This window comes from Oryzias melastigma, linkage group LG21, assembly GCF_002922805.2.
Source record: "Oryzias melastigma strain HK-1 linkage group LG21, ASM292280v2, whole genome shotgun sequence".
Classification (NCBI taxonomy): domain Eukaryota; kingdom Metazoa; phylum Chordata; class Actinopteri; order Beloniformes; family Adrianichthyidae; genus Oryzias; species Oryzias melastigma.
The window spans coordinates 24323517-24344587 of record NC_050532.1 but is presented as its reverse complement, the minus strand read 5'-3'; the positions used below and the strand labels follow the sequence as shown (position 1 = coordinate 24344587).

Here is a 21071-nt window from a genome sequence, read left to right as displayed (position 1 = left end):
TTATTGAATATAGTGTATTAATTGTTTGTATGTATACATTTACCCCTTCCAGAAAATTAAAAAGGTTAATTTTTTAATTTACGAAAATTTTAAAATGAAATATATGCATTTTAGAGTACAATAACAACAACAAAGAACCGCAGTGCTTTTTCGCCTCTTCGAGAGAAATCTTTAAATATGTAATCAATAATAAAAACTATTACCTTTTAGAGCAGCACTGATAATTTGAGTTCGTTTGTTATCAAACTGGTTTTTGACCCTGTTTCATCATCTTTTTATTTTGAAAGGACTGCCACCGGAAATACATACAAATCATTAGCATCGAACTTTTTTTCTCCGCTTCCTGCACAGGTCAGCTGTTTCAAGATTGCTGCCTTCAAAACAGACCGAAGCTCAACTTTTTGATGAGGACACGTACGTACTACCGTGACAGATTTTACTTTGAAGCGTAAATTGACTTAAAAGTGAATAAACAAACACATTAGTTCCGGGTTCTGTATTTTGTGTTGTTTTGGATTTTTAGCTTTTGTAGTAAGCTAAAATGTAAACGTTTGGGGTAAGTTTCCACCCTTTCTCCGCTGAAGTTTTTTTACTTTTGTCTCGCAATAAAAGGTTATCCTTCGTAGTTGATAGGTGTTTGTCACAGGTGCACCGTTGTGTGGAGTTCTGCTTTTTGCACAGTAAAATACGGCTGTATTTCCAGTGCTGGGACGCACCTTTCCAGGAAGAAGTGACTCACATTACCAGTCAGTCACGCTCTAAGTCTCACAAGTGTATCTAACAAGTCTCTGTCCAAACAAACTCGAATACTATTTTTAAACGACGATCTTTAAATAAACAATGGAATACAAGGCGCCTTTTATGCAAACTTTGTTAATAAAGTTAATAAAAAACTGAAAGGCATCTAACTGTACGTCTATTTATTACTTTTTAGCAAACGCAGCTATTTAACTCTAATTATTATACTCTCCATAAAGCGACTTATTAAAAAGATAACGTTTTGAATGCATATATCTACATTTAAAGCCTTATACAATCTTGAAAAGCTATCAAAGTTGATGCATTAAAGTCGAACCAGTAATTGTTATTGTTTTTCCTGTTGACCTTTTTCTGTCTGAGCCTCAAAGTAAGCAGCACCATTCATTGAGTTCCACCCATTGACTCTATAGGAGACGTGGACTGAGTGAGTGTGATGTCATCCTTTCTGGCTCCAGCGACATGAAATCATTCAATCAGTAATTTTCTGTGACATTTTTAGCCAGAAAGACATGAATGAGCTGCGATTGGTCCAAGTCAATCTGAGTAACTGTTTCTACGGCAACTGCTGCCACCGATCAGGAGGGAGCTTGTTGGAAGCCACACCCCTTTCAATGAAAGCGGGCTACACGAAATGTGTCATGGGGGCCAGATGGGATCACATGCTTTTATCAAGGCATTTAATTGGTCGGTTAATAACTTGCAATAAAGAAAAAGTTATTAAAAGAAAAAAAAAATGGATGGGATTCTGGTCTCTAGGAGCAGCATGTACTTCCTGTTTGGATATTTTCACCTTTTGTTTTCCATTCTTTGAAGCCCGCTGTGAAACGTGACCACAGAACACCAACAGGTCAGCTGATGTGGACTCGAGGCTCAAATGCAGAATGAGAAAGGAACTCGTTGGAGAAAAGCTTCCTCTGCTGCTCCATAAAACACATGCTAAATAGCTTATATTTATTTAGCGCTTTACTTTCTTCTCAGAAGATCCAAAGGACTTTACAGACACAGTCTCATGCGCGCGCACACACATTTACACACTGATGTGATTTACTTTTTTACCTCAGCACCACAGATTAAACATATCCAACCAGCTGGTATGCAGTAATAATTGTTTAATTAAACTTTTGAACTTAATGCAAGTTAGTAATGACAATTCCACAATTTATTGGTTTGTTTTACTCAAAAGAAACATTGCAACGCCACAGTTAAAATGGTAAAGAAAAACTTTATTGAGCATTTAAAATAGTTAAAAAAAGTATTAGGAACTAAAGGAACTCCAAATCAAGCTGAAAAATGATCTGTCAAGATAAGGTGACACTCCTTTACCTGTGTAACAGGTGATCATCGTGTCATTTTTTTTTTTTTTTTTTTTTAAAAGTGCCCTCTACAAACCGTTGAGTGTATGTGAGAACTGGACTGAGTGACCCCTCCACCCTGGCGTTCCAAAAGTGAAAATTGAATAAAAACGAGCATTTCACAGTGTTTATTTATGACTCCACTGTGTTTTGATGGTGAAAATGTGGTTGGTTTATTCAAATATTACATTTAAACACGTTTTTTTGTTCGAAATTGTTCAACCGCAATGCATTGTGGTCTAAAGCCGCTAATCTAGTGACCATCGATGTACGCTAGTTTTTCCAAAGACTTCTGGGAAATTTCCAGTGCACTCAGTTTTGGAATTAGTATATTCGGGCAACACTAGAAAATGGCGAACGCACTATATATTCAGACACAACCTCTGTGTGTTGTGCACTTTTTAGTGGTCGGGATGTGTGTGGACTTTCATCAAGCTTACTTCTAATTGGCGAGAGAGGTTGCCATAGAAACATTGACCGACTCCAATCACTGCTCATGTGGCTCTAACATGGCGATGTCAACATGTTTTGTGTTTGAGCTACAAGAAAATATTTTCTATGGGTGACGTCATACTCGGTCAGTCCAGTTCTCAGTCACAGTACAGACCAGAAGGTCATGTGACCTCCGGATTTGTCCATATCTTGTGTTTAGCATCCGGTTCTGTGCTCATCCAGCATGGCCATGTTTGAGAACTGCGTGGTGGTCCTGGAGCTCAAGAACCTGCCCTACAAAGAGAGGGAGTTTTGCAAGTCTCTGTTCTTGGAGAATGGAGCCAAAATCTCGCTTGTGGTGAATAAACAGGTCAGAGCCTTCTCTTTTACCTGAAACATTTGCATCTTTTTTTCGATTATAACACTCTACCTTTCCCACAGTGCTCTATGGTGGTGGCCAGCGATGTCAACAACCTGAGCTCCAGCCGTCTGCGCAGCATCCAGAAGTACAAGATTCCCGTGGTTGACCTGAATTACGTGTACGGGTGCACGAGAACGGGCGTCCGTCAGCCGGTGGAGCTCTTCATGCTGGAAATTCCTCCCAGTGGGTTCAGCCCAGCCAGGCTCAGGCCGCCCACACAGAGAGGTTTGTGCAAAAGCAGCTGCTTTTAGATTCGATTAAGCGTTTCTGGTGCTCTGTGACAGATAACTGTCGCATTAACCCAATGAATCATGGGAGATGTAGTGACAAACAGCAGTAGGGCTGGGCGATACGGAATTTTTTAATATGACGATATTGTTTTTTTCATTTTGTGTCATAATGATACATATCACAATATAAATCAAATAACTATATTTGTCAAATTTTAACGCTCTGTGACTCCAAAGAGAGATGTGTAATCATCAGCAGGTTATTTAGATCTAAATATTTATTAAATAAACTGAAGGAACGTGATGCCACAATTTTTTTTCCGATAATTAAGAAAAGGCAAACATATCTAAAAATGAAAGCAAAAGGCTTCAAGTTTGAAAATAGAGCATAAATAAAACACTAAACTGCTCTATCAGTTCAATTTAAAAACAAAGCATTAATTGTACAAATAAATTCTAATTTTTTCAAGTTTTACTGAACAAACATATAATTGACATTTTTGTCAACATCCTGTGAAAAAACTAGGAACTAAAAGCAAATTCTTCTTTGTTTATTTTTGATATTTTATATTTAGTTTTTAAAAATATATCTTAATTTCTGAAGAATCTCTACTAACATTATTTTTTAAGTGTTTTTTTTTAATGAGACCAGAAACATTTCCGTTTCAAGCAGAGTTTTGTGCCTTTTTCATCACCTTTGTTTAATTCTGCCTTCCCGTTATGAGACGGTCGCAGCACAATTCCATTTAACATTTAAACATTCAAACACAAACTGAATCTGTATGAGAAAATCTGTTGTTTTAGTATATTTAGTGCCAAATATAATTCAATTCATTTTAATTCATATATCCCAATATCTTAAAACAGTTGTCTAAATGGGCTTCACACTGGTAATTGTACAAAAACATAAAGTCATAAAACTCATAAAAATCTAAACAATAGTTCGACGAAGCTAAATGGGGATCGCTGCCGTTAGACCCTTCTTCTTGGTAAGAAAAAAACCCTATTGTGGGATAAATAAATAAGAAACCTTAGGGAAGTCGACATGATTTAGGAATCCTCTCCCAGGACTGTTAGAGAAAGATTAGCGTATCTATCCCTACGACTACATGTTTGAATAGTGCAGCAGACGGGCTTCATCCAGAAGGAACTGGGGGATATAAACTAACGTTTAATTAGTAACTTCTGACTGTTTATCACTGAGGGAGGTTGGGTTTCACTAAGAGCCCAGTCAAGCCAGTTCTGCTTTGAATGTGTGTGTATACCTCTATAGCTGTGGGCGGAGCTTGGGAAGCCAGACCAAGCTCTGCCCACAGCTATAGAGGTATAATTTGGTGTATATATAGTGTTGTTTTTGTTTGTTGGACTAAGTGCGTGCTTGTGTGTTGCAGAGTTTCCACCTGCTTCTCCGACTGAGGAGAATCCCCAAAGTGGGAATGTTCTGGAGAAGTTCAGGTGAGGGCTCATCATCCGAACTCCATTCTTCACCTTTTCTGTCTCCCTACACTGCCATTAAAGTCTGGAAAGCTCCCTTTTGAAGTTTCACCTGTGTGCCATCACAATTTACAGAAACATATTATTTACACTACGTTGCCATGGAAACATTATGCCGTGCAGCATCAGGACAATTTCAGTTCTCATTCCTGGGTTTTTGAACACATTCTTATCCCCAAGTCGTTTTTGACGTCCTGCTGTTTCCATTAAATCCCGGGTCCCCAACCTCCTAACCGGAACCGGATCAGTATGCGCACCGGTACCCTAACCCGGTACCCTAACCCGGTACCATTTGGGGTCTGGTTTTGCGTCCGATGCTGGGTTAGGGTTACGATATTTGGGTACCAGTACTAGACGTGTCGCGAGGAATAGTCCACATCCGATACCGCATCTTGGACCGCGTCCCGAGAGTTGGGGATCCTAGATTTTACAGCCAGCAGATCAAGAAACGACAAGTTGGATTTTGAAATGTTTCTCTTTAAGCCCCATAATAGATTTCGGCCCCATTCATTTTTTTTACAGTTTCTCCCACTGTGATGTCATCATTTTTTGGGGTAGGCAATTTTTATGTTCGGCTGGTACTAGATATGCGCGATTCTTCTTGAGTTTTTGAGTATGTGGTGGGGGAGAAATTTTTGCTCATGTGCGTAATAAGAAGGAAAAACTCAGAAACAATCTGGGTCTTGGATTCCAGGAATGCTGCGAGACGTGAAGATATTCTAAAGCTCTTTATTGAGCTTATCAGAAGCTTAGATCTTCCCTTTTCTCTGTTCACATTGTTTTAGAACTGGATTTAGGATGTTTCTAAAGTAGCATTGAGCTTGAGCCGATGTGTGTTTGAATTTTTACAGAATCTATGCTGAAATGGACTTCAGCCTTCCGAGGTTTCCTGATCACTTTGAAGTGGCCAAGTACACCATCTTTGAGAGGGTGAGGCCGGGTTTCTGTGTCATCATTTTATTTTTTAACCATAATTTAAACTGATATCTTAAATCACAATTCAATCTGCAATTTTATATTGCAATTTATGGTTGCAAGAGAAAGTATGTGAACCCTTTGGAAGCACCTCAATTTCTGTACAAATGGACACATGATGTGTTTTTTTTCTTCATCTCAATCTAAATAACAACGATGGAGAAAAACATGGCCTGCTCAAAACACACCAATTTATGTTTTCATGTTTTTATTGAACACAATCATGTGTCCAGTTTATGCTTAAATTTCACCTATTTTCTCCTGCAGCTGCATAACATAGCATGAAAACAGTCCAATTACATTTAAAAATGTTAAAATAAAGGTTTTTTCGTACCACCATTTAGATGAAAATGTATTTTACAGTTAAATATGCAATTCAGCCATGCATTCTAAAAAATTATTTTTTTAAAGTTCATTATAAAAAAATGACATTTTATTTCCTTGTCTGCCTGTACTAGCTTAGTTTGATTTGAGCTGTCATGCATGTTTTTCTGCAGAACAACAGCTGGTGTGTGTTGGAGCTGCAGAGCGTCCGCGTCAATAAGAGCCGGCGCTACAGAGTGGTCAAGTACTGCATGGACCTCGCAGAAGAAAAGGTGAGATGCAGATCACTGAGATCCAGCTGAGCTTCTCTGTGGAACCACCATTGACTGTATATGAGAAATGGATAGAGTAAATCCACCCCTGGAATTCCAAACAGGAAGTCCCTGCTAAGAATCCAAAATCCTATAGAGAAATGAACAGCTACTACTCAATCATTCTATTTGTTAGAATAACCATTCTTGCTCTTGCTAATCCTAATTCTTTTCATGATATTTTTTCTGAAGTTATTAAAGTTATAAACTGGCCAATCAGATGACTCAATAAAAGTAGGTGGAGCCTGCTGGCCCCCATGTCCAACAATTGATTGACGGATTTCGTGTAACCCACTTTCAAGTGGTCCAATGACTGCTTACTGACGGCGTCTGACTCCAACACGATGGCATCAGTTAATGGACTTCAGTTGAGCCTGAATTTTCTATTGATGACATCACTCACTCAGTTCAGGTCTCATATACAGTCAATTGGAAATGCATAGCAAAGTCTATCAAAGAAGAGCGAGTTGTTTTAGGCTCTGAGGGGCCGTTCCACTTAGAAAAAGGGGAGGGGGGAGTTGAACTTGAAGTTTGACCAAACCTCCATTTGTGTTTGTTCCGATTGAAGGCGACGGTGAAGGATCAGCTGGTGTTTCCGTCCACCTCAGAGGAGGCTCTGGATGTTTACAAAGCCCTCAGGGAGTCCATAGAGATGTCCGGTCTGGAGATCAGGCCCAGCATGCCCCCCCAGATTCAGGATCTGGGCTCTGCCGCCCTCCAGCAGGTTTGAAACTATGACTCTACTGAGCCTCACTTTCTTTGTTTGTGGTTAATCTTTGATGGTCCAAATCAATAATGTTATTTTTGTGCTCTGGGGGTTAAGACAATGTATTTAGTTTCCATAGTAACCAATGTTTTACTACAAGTATCCCCATGTGTACTACGATGGTACAGAACAAATGAATGTGATGAGTGTAATTTTGCCCCAAAAAACACACAAAACTTTAAAATACTGTCAATTTTCCTACTAAATTAAATATCCACAATTTTTAAGTTTAACTTTTCTGTATAAAAAACTTGCGTACTTGTTAAGAAAATACATGGAACTCAGGCCAGCATCACTTTACAATATTGAATCATAATGACATTAATTCACGAGTACATGACTCACTTAGATTTGATTTAGTTAAAAATGTAGTATTGGGGCCAATTTACAAACAAAAAAAATGTTTTTTAAAGAACGACTTTAAATCTTGTACATTTTTGAGGAAAAAGTCATAGCTGTTGAATTACGAGAACAAAGTTATATATTTACTACTAAAAGTTATGACTTTTTTTTGTAAATTTACATGTTCTAAAGTCGTACATTTATTACATAAAACTTGTAAATCTACTAAAAAAGTAATAAATTTATCCCCCAAAAAATCATAAATTAACAAAAAAAGAACCAAAGTTGTCCGTCGATCAGAGCCGTGCTCGAACGTGAAGGACATTCTTTTTGTGAAGATTTGTGGCGACTCAAAATCATCATCAGTGAGGCTGACTTTTCGAGGTTCTGTGTCGGTAATGCACCATTACATATGTAAAATAAAGAGCTCAGAGACGCACGTTTGCAGGACTCTACCCTTTTGATTGACATACCCAGAAGTCTGTTTGATACCTTACATCATGTATCTGTCATGTGCAGAAACATGACGTAATCCATTGTATTATAATGAGAAAAAAATTGGTTAATTATTAAAAAAAATAATACAAATTACACCTTTTTTTTTTACATGAAAAATACACGATGCACTGATGTCTCTATTTACCAATTTTGTGAACATTCATGCACACAGGATTTTCATAGAGACTTTTTAGGAAATTTCCAACACTCTGGATTTTGAAATGATAGATTCAGACACCTCTACACAGTGCTGGCCTTTCCCGTCTACAAACAAATCTACTTTAAGATATTCCTTAAAAGGTTTCTACAAAAAGAAAAATAAAGAAACAAATTAAAACGGCACGTTGAAGCTTTCTTTACCAGCTGATGGAGCGTCTGCAGCTTTGGATGTTTTCTGTTGAACCTTCGTCTGATTCCTGATCAACAGCTGCTGCTGGAGGAGAAGCTGAACACTGCCAGCGTGTCGCAGGAAGTGGGAGCATTTGTGGAGCTCCTGTGGACCGAGGCTCTGGGTTGCCTTGCCAACGTCCTCTTGGTTCCCATCAACAAGCTGAGCTTAAATGACGTGAGGAACCTCTGCTGATCAAGCTGAGAGAAAACCTACTGAAATCGATGCTCGTCTTTTACCTGACGCTTGTGTGTCTGCAGGTGACCAGGGCCGAGGGCTTGCTGCTTCAGGCTCAGAAGAAACGGAAGGATGCGGATCCCTTAGAGGCGGCGGCTCTCCTGAAGGAGGTGTATGACCTTCTACCTCACAGAGAGCCCCGCCCCCCAGAGCCCAGTGCCAGCTTTTTGTCTCAGAAGCTTGACCTCTGTCAGGTAGGAGTGAAAACTGATTTATTTATATTCTAAATGTATCTGAAGAGCTTCTTCACAACACTCACGCTCTGCTTCTCCGTCCTCCAGTTAATCCGGGATGTTCTGAACGTGAGTGAGATGACGCTGTGGAGCTCCACCCCCAGCAGCGTGGGGAAATACCGGGCACTGAGGTGCAGCGTGGAAGTGGTTCCCCCCAGCAGCTCAGAGTTTCAGGACGTCGCCCGTCTGCTGCAGCACAGGTTCTTCCACACAGAAAATAACGTTTTATCCTCCTGAGCTGTTCAAATGACCAACAAAAAAAACGGTTTCCTGTCCTGCAGTTCACTGCAAATCCACCAGATTGTGCGAGTCAGCAGGAGGGCGGAGCTTCAGACCTTCAACAGCGAGCTCAGCAACACCAGAGCCCTCCTGCATTCATCAAACCCCACCAACTTTGTCGGGATTCTGTCCCGGTGAGACGAGACTCGCTCATTGTGTATTCATGGTTAATGATGGAAACAGAAATCTCCTCACCAGTAAAGCATTTTAATTAACCTTTTCCATTTTGAGCTTAACAGGTTTTTGCATCAAGATATTTTTTCTTGAGTTCCTTTCCATAAATATTCAGATTTTATGTGTTTTTTTTTTTTGTTTGTTTTTTTGCCTTTTCTCTTTTTTTCCCCACAAAAAGTCCACTAAGATTAAACTTTTTGGTAAAAATAAGGGAAGCTCAAGCATAGAGCCCTGAGGCACTCCACAGGACAGAAAACAAATTCAAGCCATCAGTTGGAATTTAAAAAATTAAACAAAAGTGGTTTAAAATCAAAACTATAGATCTAAATGCATAATAAAAATAATTAAAAATGTTTTTTTATTTTTTTAATTATATTTCCTGGTATTATAGTTATGAGGCAAAAATATCTGAATGTCTTCAAATGCTCTGAATGTAAATTTTTAAAATAAAAAAATCCTAAAACATAGTTTTAAACCTAAGCAAAAATTTGAAAAACCTAAGCTTTTCTAGACTTTTTAGTTTTTAGTTTTTGTTTTATGGGTTTATTTAATAGACAATAAAAGAAACACAGTAAAAACAAGGTATTAAGAAAAGGAAACGAGCAAAAAACCCAGAACAACTTTTGAAGGTAAATCTAATTAAAATTGAGTTAAAATCATTGACTGTATATGAAAACTGGACAGAGTGACCACCCCCCCCCCCAGCGTTGTAAACAGGAAGTAGCTGCCATTCCCAGGAAGCAATAATCCCTTAAACTCCTACAGAGAAATAAACATGTTACTCAGTCATTCTATTGGTCACAATAAACATTTTTACTTTGATGCATTTTTTTTAAACACGTTCCTGATTTTATATTCATGATACTTTATTTGTGGTTCAAGATATTCAAGTTATGAACTGACCAATCAGATGAGTCATTAAAAGTAGGTGGAGCCTGCTGGCCTCCCACATTCTAAACATTTTAGAGATTCTCCAGAGCAATCATTAAGTGGTAGGGGTGTGGCCTTCCAAAAGGCTCACTCCTGATTGGTGAGACTCAGACCAATCACTGCTTAATGACGTCATCTGGCTTCAATATGGCGGTTAAACAGACTTCATTTGGTTGGAGCCGTAAATAAACTGTTTTGTCTGGGTGATGTCACACTCGCTCGCTCCAGTTCTTACATACAGTCAGTGGTTAGAACATTAAACAAATGGAGAATCGTGAAGTTCCAGTCAGGAGACAAAACTAGGAGTTAGGATAGCTCAGTTAAAGTAACATTGTTAAGAAAATAAGTAACTTATTCCTCTCATGCTTCGTCTGTGCTGCATCTTTAAATGTCTCCAGAGGTCTGCTGCTTCCTCGCGTCGGTGTGGAGCTTCATGGGATTCAAAGAACAGACGTGGGAAATCTGGGCAGCGGGATTTACTTCAGTGATTCCTTAAGGTTGGTGAAAAACTTGATTCTAAAATATTTTTTCTTTGATTAAAATGTGGATGAATAAATTGGGTTGGAGCTGAGTTCTCCACTCACATGTCCACAGCACCAGCCTGAAGTACTCCAAACCCAGCGAGACGGACGGATCTCGGATGCTGCTGGTCTGTGACGTGGCCCTCGGAAACTGCAAGGACTTCTTACAAAAGGACCCGACTCTGACCCACGCACCTTTGGGCTACCACAGCGTGCACGGCGTTCGCCACACCGCGGGCAGCCACTCTGACTTTGAGGTGAGACTCAGCCGCTCTGATCGGGCGTTCCGCCACTCGTCTGCGTTGCTGATGTTGTTTTCTGCAGGACGACGAGTACGTGGTTTACAGTCCTGATCAGGTGAAGCTGAAGTACGTGGTTCGCTTCAGTGTGGATGGAGAACAGCTGAAAGAGTTCAGACCCGCCGTTGACACTTCTATCACTGAGCTGGAGCAGCAAACTCAAGGTGAGCACAAATCATCATCTACTTCCTGTAAAGATTCTGTGGTGAAAACTCACTGAAACAGGAGCGATCAAAGTGTGAAATACTTTACTTCTTTCTTAACCCTGTAGAGCCTACTACATCAAAGAATTGACAGAAAATACTTTTTTTCAATTAAGATGTTTTCAAGCCCTTTGCTAAATTCCACAAAAATAATGTTGGCTCAAGAAGCAAAAATATTGACAGGAAAAAGAAAAAAAATCCCCTTATTTACCCACTGTCTCAAATGTGATCCACACTTTTTAAACATGTTGTAACTATATTAGAAACAAATAATTATCTCTTATTTTTTCCTTATTTTCAATAGAAAGTAGTCATTAAAAAAAGAACAACAACAGATGAGTTAATCTCACCATTAAATTGTAAAAATTAGCTAAATTTTTTACCGCCAAAAGTGTTTTTGAGTTTTTAATGGAGGCAGCCATTTTGAAATGAGTAGAAAAAGCCCTTCTACTGCCTCTAGTGGAATAATGATGAACAACAGGACAGAAAACATGGACCAAGTTGTATCCAAGAGTTTTTTAAGGACATTTTAAGGACATTTTTTTAAAGCAAAGATTAAATAGTTTCACTTGCAAATCAAGAAGTTTTAGGCTCAATCCAAATTCTTCCCTTCCACTCCATTTGAAGGGGCAGTTTTATTGCAAGTTGTGTCCAGGAAATTTATTTTTTAAATTTCACCCTCTGAGCAGAGGGATATAAACTCCTCCCCCACGAGGGTAAACCGTGTCTTTTATTTCCTTACATCTTTATGACACATTAAGTCAGACATTTTCAAACCTCAGAGGTTTGTAACTGTATTTGTTTGAGAAATCTAAAGAGGAAACAGACCATAATTTTATTGGGAAGCAGAACGACATGAATTTTCCACAATTTTGTCTAAAAATTGAGGAAACTCCTCAGTTCTCCACGAAAGTCCCGGCCCGACACCGTGTCAAAGGAACAACTCAGAGGAAACGGACATGATAGAAAATCCATCCATGAATGTTTCTGTGAACAGAGCTTGAGCCGGACGAGGAGCAGACGGAAGAGGTTAAAAATCCTCGGGATGACTTGAAACCCGGACTGCAGGAGAGCTCCGGGCTGATGCTCCCCCTGGAGTCCATCCACGTCAGGTGCAAGCTGGTAGATCTGCTCTCCCAGGTGAGCTGGTGGTCTCTCATCCTCGTTTTGATGTCGTAGCTCAGCTCTGAGCTTCGTCTCCTGTGTCTTCCGACAGGTCATCGTCTTCCAAAAATACACCAACCTGAGCCCGGTGCCTATCGAGGCCAAGTATGTCTTCCCGCTGGACAATTCTGCCACCGTGTGCGGTTTTGAGGCCTTCATCAACGGAAAACATGTGGTGGGACAGGTAACGTCTCCCCATTAAAGCTTCAGCTGGTGTTTGATGCTAGTTTACTCTTAATGCTGATAATCATAAATGACTTTTTGGAACTCAGGTGAAGGAGAAAGAGACGGCTCGTAAGGAGTACAAGCAGGCGGTGGAAAAAGGCCACGGCGCGTACCTGATGGACCAGGATGCTCCTGTACGTCCTCATCCCTCTCTCATTAAAGAGCTGTTTGTGCTTTCCGTCAGTGGAGCGTGATGCTGTCCTCTCTCTGTAGGACGTGTTCACCATCAGCGTGGGCAACCTGCCTCCTGGAGCAAGCGTCCTCATTAAGATCACGTATGTGTCCGAGCTGGTGGTCAGTGGAGGGCGAATCAACTTCTCACTGCCGGGGAGCCTGGCGCCCTGGCAGGTGAGCGACGGGCTCAAACAGATTACACAGGTGAGAGGAGGAGCAGGTATTCTCAAATCCAAACTTTCAGTTTTTAGTTTTCCTTTGCTGTGTTTTACTTCTTTTGCTGGTGAATTTTAGAAATATTTGTGACACATGCTCCCCAAACCCCAAAAAGAGACGTCCTTTGGCTTAGAATTTCAGCCAGGAGTAAAAAAAAATAAAATAAATAAATAAAGATTAGTACATTTAAAATTAAACCATAAATTTGGCTGCAATTCTGTCCAGTCCAACAAGAAATATCTACAACTATAATAAACATAAATAAAATTCAGCCTTTAATTACAAAGGGGGTTTATACAAATATACACTTCTTGTATATGAAGATTCATAACCCCCTATTGTAACAGTAAAATCTGTCCAACACAAGAAGAATTCAGCTCTGATCTGTTTGCTCAGCTGCTGGACAAGACAAGTTATTAAAAAATAAATAAATACACTTAGCAGCACTCTTTAGTTTATTTATTTAAAAAAAGCAACGTTAAAATATTGTGTATTAACTTTTTAAAATTTTATTTATTCATACCATCAAATGAAAATTAACAAAATATCACTCTGAGCAGGATGGGAACCAAAATATTATTAAAATGTACTGAATGCACTACATCTCCCAGCAACCCCAGCGCACAGTTCCTGGATGCCGCTCACCTGTTTCTCATTTGCCAATCTTGAGCACTGCACAGAGCCTCGCTCAGTGTGAAGTATTGTTTGTGCCACTCTGCCTGCTTTACCGAGCGTTTCTATCTGGACCTGATCTTCCATTTCTGAAGCTGCTTCAACTCTGACCCAGTTTGCTTCCTGTCTGCTTGGATCTGCGTCTGTCCTGTTCTACCAAACGTCTAATCTCTGATGCCCCATGCTCGTGTTTGGCCACTGCCTGCCTGACCCTGATTTAGCTTTATGGACTTTTAGCTGTGTGTTGACACCTGTCCTCCTGTCTGAGGTAATAAACCTGCTGCACGTGGAACCATCTTCCTGCATGTTTATGACAAAAACTATTCAGGAATTTAAAAAAAAAATCTTTTAAATTCTTAATATTAAAAGTTTGGGGAAACTGGGACCTAAAATAGTTTCTGAGATCTGATTTGTTTATTATGGAAAAACAACTCAATGTTTGTTTTTTCTAAAAGAACTGCTTGTTTTGTGTTTTTAGGTCTCAGTGGACAAAGTTTGTGTGACTGACGAGTCACAAACTTCAAGGTGAGTTTCTCTGTTTTGCTGTTTGAGCCCTTCAGTATTCAGGACTGATGTGCATTGAGATGCATTTGTGAAGCCTAAGAATAAATCTCCTGTTTGCCGTCCTTAGAGAGTTCTCATTGGAGATGTCAGTGGAGATGCCAAACGAGATTCTCTACCTGAAGAGCTACACTCACCAAATCAAGACAAAGGTGAGCGACTCCTTTTTTTGGTTTTAAAAAAAAACATTTTTACACTTTTTTTCTCTTCTTTTAACTTTGAGCTCAAACCTTCATTGAAAAAATATCTTTGTACAAACAAAGTCAAAGATCTGCTCACAAATGAAGATTTGTGTAAATGTGGCAAATTTAAAGCAATATGTACTCGAGATGTAATGCTTTCCACAGCCAATCAGATTCTGGGGTGTTCAGAAGACGAATGAAGAAAAACTTTTTTTTTCTGAAGTCAGGTTCTTCCTGTTGTGTTCATGTTTGTTTTTATGTGCGTTCAGAGGACTGACTGCAAGGCGGTTATCAGCGTTGTGCCGGGTCAGCCACTGTACCCGGAAGGTTTCGAGCTCAGCATTGGTTTTTCAAATATCCACCTTCCCCGGATGTGGGTGGAGAACCACCCAGACAAAGACAGCCAGGTAACTCAGAAAACACATGAAGTATCTGCACCTATTAAAGAAATGTTCTGATCATGTGTTGGAAAGTGTGCAAATATTTAGTCTTTGTCTAAAAAACATGGACATTTTATTAAAATAGCATTTTCTTATTGTTTTTGGAGTTTCCGTGTTCTATGAAGCATTTTTCCATGTGGCTTAAATATCGCTTTAATTTTAGTTAATTTTGAAAGCAGCAGTTATGTTTTACGCTGATCTTTTATTTCCTTCTATCTTTATGACACATTAAGTCAGACAGGTTCAAACCTCAGAGGTTTGTATTTATTTGTATTTAGCTAAAAGTTGATCAGCTTTGTTGAAGTTACTCAGGACTGGGATTTCTCCTGCAGGCCTGCATGCTGGTTTTCTACCCAGACTTTGAGGCCAAGTCTGATTCTGCCGCTGAAGAGGTGATCCTGCTGCTGGACACCTCCGAGTCCATGAGGGGGGAGTCTCTCCGCTCAGCTCAGAGAATCGCCCTAAAGCTTCTCCATCACCTCAGTCACAGCTTCAGACTCAACGTGATTCTGTTTGGTTCAGGTTGGTTCCTCGGTGGGATCTATTCAGCACATCTGTGTTCAGACTGCAGCTCAATGTTTCAGGACTTCTGTTGCATGTGTTTCACGACGTTTACCTTTTCTTTTTGAATGTCAGATCACAAAGAAGCCTTCCTGAAAGCTCAGCCGGTGTCTGAGGTTTGTCAGGACGCTGAGAGCTTCATCAAGGTCAGTTAGATCCCTTAAACCCTAATTTTATTAAATTTTTTTCCATTTATTTATAGCAGTTTCAGGGTTAATAAACAGTTTTAAAGTAACAGAAATAATGGAAGCTTATTCTTTTTTATTCTTCTTCAGTATCGATTTTCTGTTCCTTTGGTTTTTTTTTTTTCCAACAAACTTTACGAGTAAAAAGAAAATAATTTATTAAAGCTGAGATTCTCCACAAGTGGAAATGTAGAGTCTGCAAAAAGTGTATAATCAAACACAATTCACAACATTATTGTATGTTATGAAAAAGCAGTAAATTAAAATTTAAGGGAAGTGTAATCTTATCAGGAATTTGAAGCATCTTGTTCTTGATATTGTGAAGAAGTCTCTCTATGAGCAAATATAGAAATGTAATCAGGAGCAACTGGAAGATGAAATGTGAATATAGCTTGGTATTGAATTGAATTAGACTTTATTTATTTTTTTATGACACCACAGAAGGCAAAAAAAAATTGCATAAAAAAAACAAGTTTTCTTTATTTTGTTATCAATAAAGTTTTTTGTAAGTCTTTAGTTCCCCTTTTATGTCACTGTTAAAATATTTTTTAACTGTGTACATTTACATATATTCCTTTAACTTTAAAAAAAACCTTTAGAATAAAAGTGTTATTATTTATCATCAGCCTGTCCTCATGATCATGTCTGTGTCTCTGCCTCCTGGTAGAGCTGCTCTCTGGTAGGGGGCAGCACTGAGCTGTGGCGTCCTCTGCGAGCGCTCAGCCTGCTGCCGCCGTCGTGTGGCGTCAGGAACCTGCTGCTGCTGTCGGACGGTCACATTCAGAACCCCGAGCTTACGCTGCAGCTGATCAGAGACGGCGCTCCCCAAAGCCGCCTCTTCACCTGTGGATTCAGGTGGGTGAGCCGTCCACCGCCGTCTTTGTGTTCGGCCTCAAACCAGGTCAAGTAATTTGCTTCTGAAGTAAAAAAAAAAAAAAAAAGTCTTGTCTGGAACCGCGTGGGTGTTCGGCTTCACCAACACGTTTGCTTCTTTGCTTTTTCAGCTCCACCGCCAATCGCCACATGCTCAGAGCCCTGGCCCAGGTGGGGGGCGGAGCTTATGAGTTCTTTGATGCAAAAGCCAAACACAACTGGGAGGAGAAGGTGAGAAAGTCCATTTTAGGTCCAGTTGATTGGTGGTTTTCTCCATGTTCTTTACTGCAGCGAGATTCTTAACATTAATCTGTCATGTTTTTACTGTTAAGATTACTTATATCTATCTTTATTATAAGGACAAACTTGTCCTAATTTGTCAAAAACATTTCCATTAAAAAATAATTAATTAACATGAGAGAAACCTGAAATATATCTCTCACAGTCCTGAAAAAATAAAAGGATACAAATAATAAAATAACTATTCATTATAGAAAAGTTCAGAGAATTGTCCTGAATTTTTATGTTTATGTAGCAAAACAATGCTTACAATACAAGGTAAAAAATACAATCAATCAATCACTTTGCAGATGCAGTTTTATCATTTTTAAAAACAATTTTGTATTTATTATTTAAAAAAATGTTTTTTATTGATATAAACTGCAGGTGGGCGGGGCTTTTGTGGGGACTTGTCTCAGTTATGTCACAGCTAATCAACATAATTGAACTCGATTAGTACATTAGGACATTCAAATAAACAGCAACTGATTTTAAACATTTATTAATAAGTACGAATTCCTGCAAAGTTTAAAACTAAAAGCTGCAATTCTGTCGAAATGACAGAGAAAATGAAAGAGAAAGTTGATAAAAGCAGAAAACCAACGTCTATTCTTTGATCAAACGCCGCCGTTACATTGTGTGTTTCTGCTGCAGATGCTGCGTCAAGTGGGCCGGATCCGGTCTCCCGGCTGCAGCTCTGTGTCGGTGAAGTGGCAGCAGTTTAGCTCAATGGCGCCCCCTCCAGTCCAGGCTCCCATGCAGCTGAACGCCCTGTTCAACGACTACCACACTCTGGTGTACGGCTTCGTGCCGCACTGCACTCAGGTGCTTTGATTTTCTGATTCCTGGTTCCTCTGATCTGGCGTAGCTCTCCTGAGTTGGTGGTATTTCTGTAACATCTGGTGATGGACAGACTGAACATCTGGTGTTCGGAGGTCTGCCACCTTTCCAGAAAAAAATAGCTTTCTTTGCTATCAGCGCAAAGAATGCTTGAAGAATACATTTTTTTCTAAATCTTTAGTCTTAGTAGGGATATCACAGTAGGGATAGTGTTCATCATCTTTTCTCCTCCAAACAGTGGAATTAAGACCAAAAAGTTCTATTTTGGTCTCATCTGATCACATGACTTTCTCTCATAACTCCTCTGGATTATCCAAATGGCCAAACTCAAGTCGGGCCTGAACATGAGCTGGTTTAAACCATGACGTCTAATCAGCAGCAAAGCCTAATGACGCTAACAGACCACTCCTGTCTTTACTGACAAAGATTTTTACTCATCTGTGAAGATCTGCCCAGAGTTAGGGAAGCTGAGGTCCAAACTTGACCCCAAAGACTCCAGGTGCCGTCTGTTATTCAAACTGAGAGCTTTCTCTTGTGAAGAGTCCATCTTCTCCCTCTACCTGTCCGTCTCAGTGATGATTTCTGTTACAGGCGACTCTTTTTGGGAACTTGTGTGGTCAGGAGCTGAGGACTTTGGTGTCCACCAGCGAGCTGCAGAAAACCAGAGGCACGGTAAGATCTCAGAACCCTTCATGAAGCCCCGCCCTCTTGCTCCAGAGCATCACATGACCTCTGATCTATGCGTACAGTTTCTCCACAAGCTCACAGCGAGAGCCATCATACGGGATTATGAGGATGGAAACCTGGATTCCTCTGAAGCAGAACACGAGGTTTGCCGTCACGAACAGAACCAGAACTTTGATTTTCCTTAAAGTTTGGCAACTTTACGCTGGCGGTTTCTGTGTTCCAGGGTAAAAAAGAAGAACTGAAGTCCTTCATCATCGAGCTGAGCAAAGAGTATTCCATCCTGTCGCAGTTCACGAGCTTCGTGGCCATCGAGGAGAGGGTTTGTTCTCAAAACAGAGACAGATCTATTTAGAGGATCTACGGTCTAAAGGAGGTTCTGCTTTCAGGACTCTCAGCAGCCAGAGAGCGGCTTCACAGACATCCCCAAGCTGATCGCTGAGGAAGATGTGGACTTCCTGCCGTACGTCGACTGGACGTTTTATCCTCCTAAAAATCAAGTAAGACAAGTCGCCACTTCCTCGTGCAGTCCTCATTCTGAAAACATTTCTGTAAGCTGCTATAAAAGTAAAACATGGTAAAAGATTTTTGAAAAAACAGAATCTGCAGAAAAAATTACGTAAAAATTAGTGTTCAAAATTTAGAATCAATTTAGTCTCATTTTAAAAACAGGTTGCTTTCAAAGTCTTAAAATGAAGTTTTAATGGTTTTATTTTGGCAACAATATATTTTTAGGTACATAGGAGGTTAGTAAGAAAGCCTTTACATTTCTTCACTAAGCAGAAGATTTTGTTTTGAAGGAACTTTTTATTTCTTACCATTCAGGGCTGAGCTAAAATGCCACTAGAATATGAAGAAAATAAACTGTTTTCTAAATGTAATGAGAAAACATTACATTTTTGCTCACAAAAACACATTCTTGACTCTGAAAATGTGTTTTGAATCACTAGCTGTCACCGGCAACATCAAACAAACGCACTCTTTAAATTACTGTAACTTTGACTGTTTATGCGATAAACAGATTCTGACGGCTTACGTTACGTTATTATTTTGCTTTTATTGCTTTTAAATCTTTATCAAAGATTTATTCAAATGTGGCAAATTGAACGTATTATGGACAGAAGACAAAGATTGATTGATAAGATGTCAGCAACCAGTTAGGATAAAGAACAAAGTGCAAAAGAGAAAAAAAAAGTGAAAAATTGCTCTGAAAAAGAAGAATGGCTGAACCCCCAAGGTCAGCATATTCCATCCTCCACATAAAAACTACATTTATCTCCTTGTTGCCAAGACAGTTTGAAGGGCACACTCTGCTCTGGGAAAGTCAGATTAGTTTATAATGTTTCTTGGAGACAGCAGACTCCATCCGTCTGCCAGCTGAGTCCCAGACTAAATCTTTGGAGATGCTTTTTGGACTGAAAACTCAGATCCAGTTTCCTTCCATTTGGGCCGAAAGTTTTCATCTGTTTTTTTGCACCAGTTCAAAGACCTTAAGGACAATACCCAGCTGGGGAAGTTTAGTACACAAACTATCTCAGTCTGACAGAATTTACAGTGGTTCGTCTGGTGCGTATCCAACAATTTCAATAGTCTCTGTTGCGTCTCTGGTCCATCCCCCCCCCTCCCCTTGGCTTTCAAAGGAGTGGTTTGTCCTGCCACCCCCCAAGTTGACTTTAGCGATCACGTCCTCCTTCCTCACTGAGTTCTTATAAAATGCATGTTTTGTGTCATAAATGATGTTATGTTTACATTTTCAGCGTCCATGGCAAACGAGCGTTATCATCTTTAAATACAGTTTCTCCTTGAAAGCTTTTATTTTGAAATCCTGATCTGTTTCCTGTTTCTCCCACTTTTTGATGCAAAATCAACTGGAATAGAGTTCCTGTGTAACGCTTGGGTTGTGTTGCGGAGAGATGGACATCAGACAGACGAGACGGTGGGGATGTAAACGTTCCAACTGATTCCATTTTTACAGAGACGCACCAAGACCAAAAAACATTTTTAAACCGTTAACAGAATCTTAAAATGCACAGAAACTAAAGTCCCATCAGTTGTCCCACACATAGATGTGGGACAACTCTGCATTTGACCCATCCCCTGGGGGAGGGGTGAACTGCAGACTCAGCCACAAAGTCCTCCATCGCAAAGGTAAACTGAGGGCACTCTGAAACACAGGTGTTTACATTTAAATGTAAGTAATGACTTTTTAAAGTTATAAAACCACAGTTGTGATGTATATTCAAGTGCTGGGAGCTTTGCGCTAAAGCTAGCAGACCAGCGATTATTGGTGACGTCAGTGACAGAAGTGATGTCCGAGTTATGAAACACTATTTCTTCATAACTCTCCGTTTGGAGGGCTAAATGAAGGGGAAGGGAGAAGGGAAGAATTCGGATTTGGGCTTGCAGTTTTATTATTTCAGTCTGACACAAAGTAGAATCATTGTTTTCTCCTTCATAATCAGTTTTCAAAATGTTGGCACTAATCTAAATTGAAAGCGAAGCCAACCATACGTCACTACTAAATTCGAGTTCCTGTTGGTTTAGACTTAGACTGTTTTGCGTGTAATTGCCTGAAAACAGACTTGTGTAGCAACTTGGGAACAGCTGAGAAGAGAGAAAGCAGATGGAACATAAAATTTAAATCCTCCCGGAAACGGAAAAAAGTTCCATTGGCCTTTTCTGTTTAGGGGTACTGGATAAATTTGGATATGGAACCAATTTCGAAACATGAGTCCAGATCATTTACAAAAACGCCAAGGAAGAAATATTGACAAACGGAACATTTCAGAACCAATAAACATAACAAAAGGCTGCAGACAAGGGTGTCCATTGTCACCTTTGATATTC

General features: G+C 39.7%; 1 protein-coding gene across 3 annotated transcripts in view; it reads left to right on the top strand.

Moving 5' to 3' along the window:
- The first annotated feature begins 287 nt into the window (after positions 1–287).
- parp4 (poly (ADP-ribose) polymerase family, member 4) overlaps positions 288–21071 on the top strand; it is a 36124-nt gene continuing 15340 nt past the window's right edge. The window contains exons 1-30 of one of the 3 annotated variants that reach the window (XM_024286724.2): positions 288–414; positions 2787–2913; positions 2985–3189; positions 4586–4649; positions 5540–5618; positions 6161–6259; positions 6867–7022; positions 8332–8469; positions 8553–8723; positions 8811–8962; positions 9044–9175; positions 10544–10642; positions 10740–10923; positions 10991–11129; positions 12166–12308; positions 12385–12516; positions 12605–12691; positions 12771–12935; positions 14098–14144; positions 14251–14332; positions 14632–14769; positions 15135–15324; positions 15439–15509; positions 16216–16403; positions 16553–16652; positions 17355–17525; positions 18132–18212; positions 18290–18370; positions 18451–18546; positions 18614–18724. In XM_024286724.2, the coding sequence (XP_024142492.1) occupies positions 2788–2913; positions 2985–3189; positions 4586–4649; positions 5540–5618; positions 6161–6259; positions 6867–7022; positions 8332–8469; positions 8553–8723; positions 8811–8962; positions 9044–9175; positions 10544–10642; positions 10740–10923; positions 10991–11129; positions 12166–12308; positions 12385–12516; positions 12605–12691; positions 12771–12935; positions 14098–14144; positions 14251–14332; positions 14632–14769; positions 15135–15324; positions 15439–15509; positions 16216–16403; positions 16553–16652; positions 17355–17525; positions 18132–18212; positions 18290–18370; positions 18451–18546; positions 18614–18724 (3627 nt within the window). In that variant the 5' untranslated portion in view covers positions 288–414; position 2787. Of the gene's footprint in view, positions 415–493; positions 557–2763; positions 2914–2984; positions 3190–4585; positions 4650–5539; positions 5619–6160; positions 6260–6866; positions 7023–8331; positions 8470–8552; positions 8724–8810; positions 8963–9043; positions 9176–10543; positions 10643–10739; positions 10924–10990; positions 11130–12165; positions 12309–12384; positions 12517–12604; positions 12692–12770; positions 12936–14097; positions 14145–14250; positions 14333–14631; positions 14770–15134; positions 15325–15438; positions 15510–16215; positions 16404–16552; positions 16653–17354; positions 17526–18131; positions 18213–18289; positions 18371–18450; positions 18547–18613; positions 18725–21071 lie in introns of those variants that run through there. The other 2 variants (XM_024286723.2, XM_024286725.2) reach the window with 2 other exon arrangements.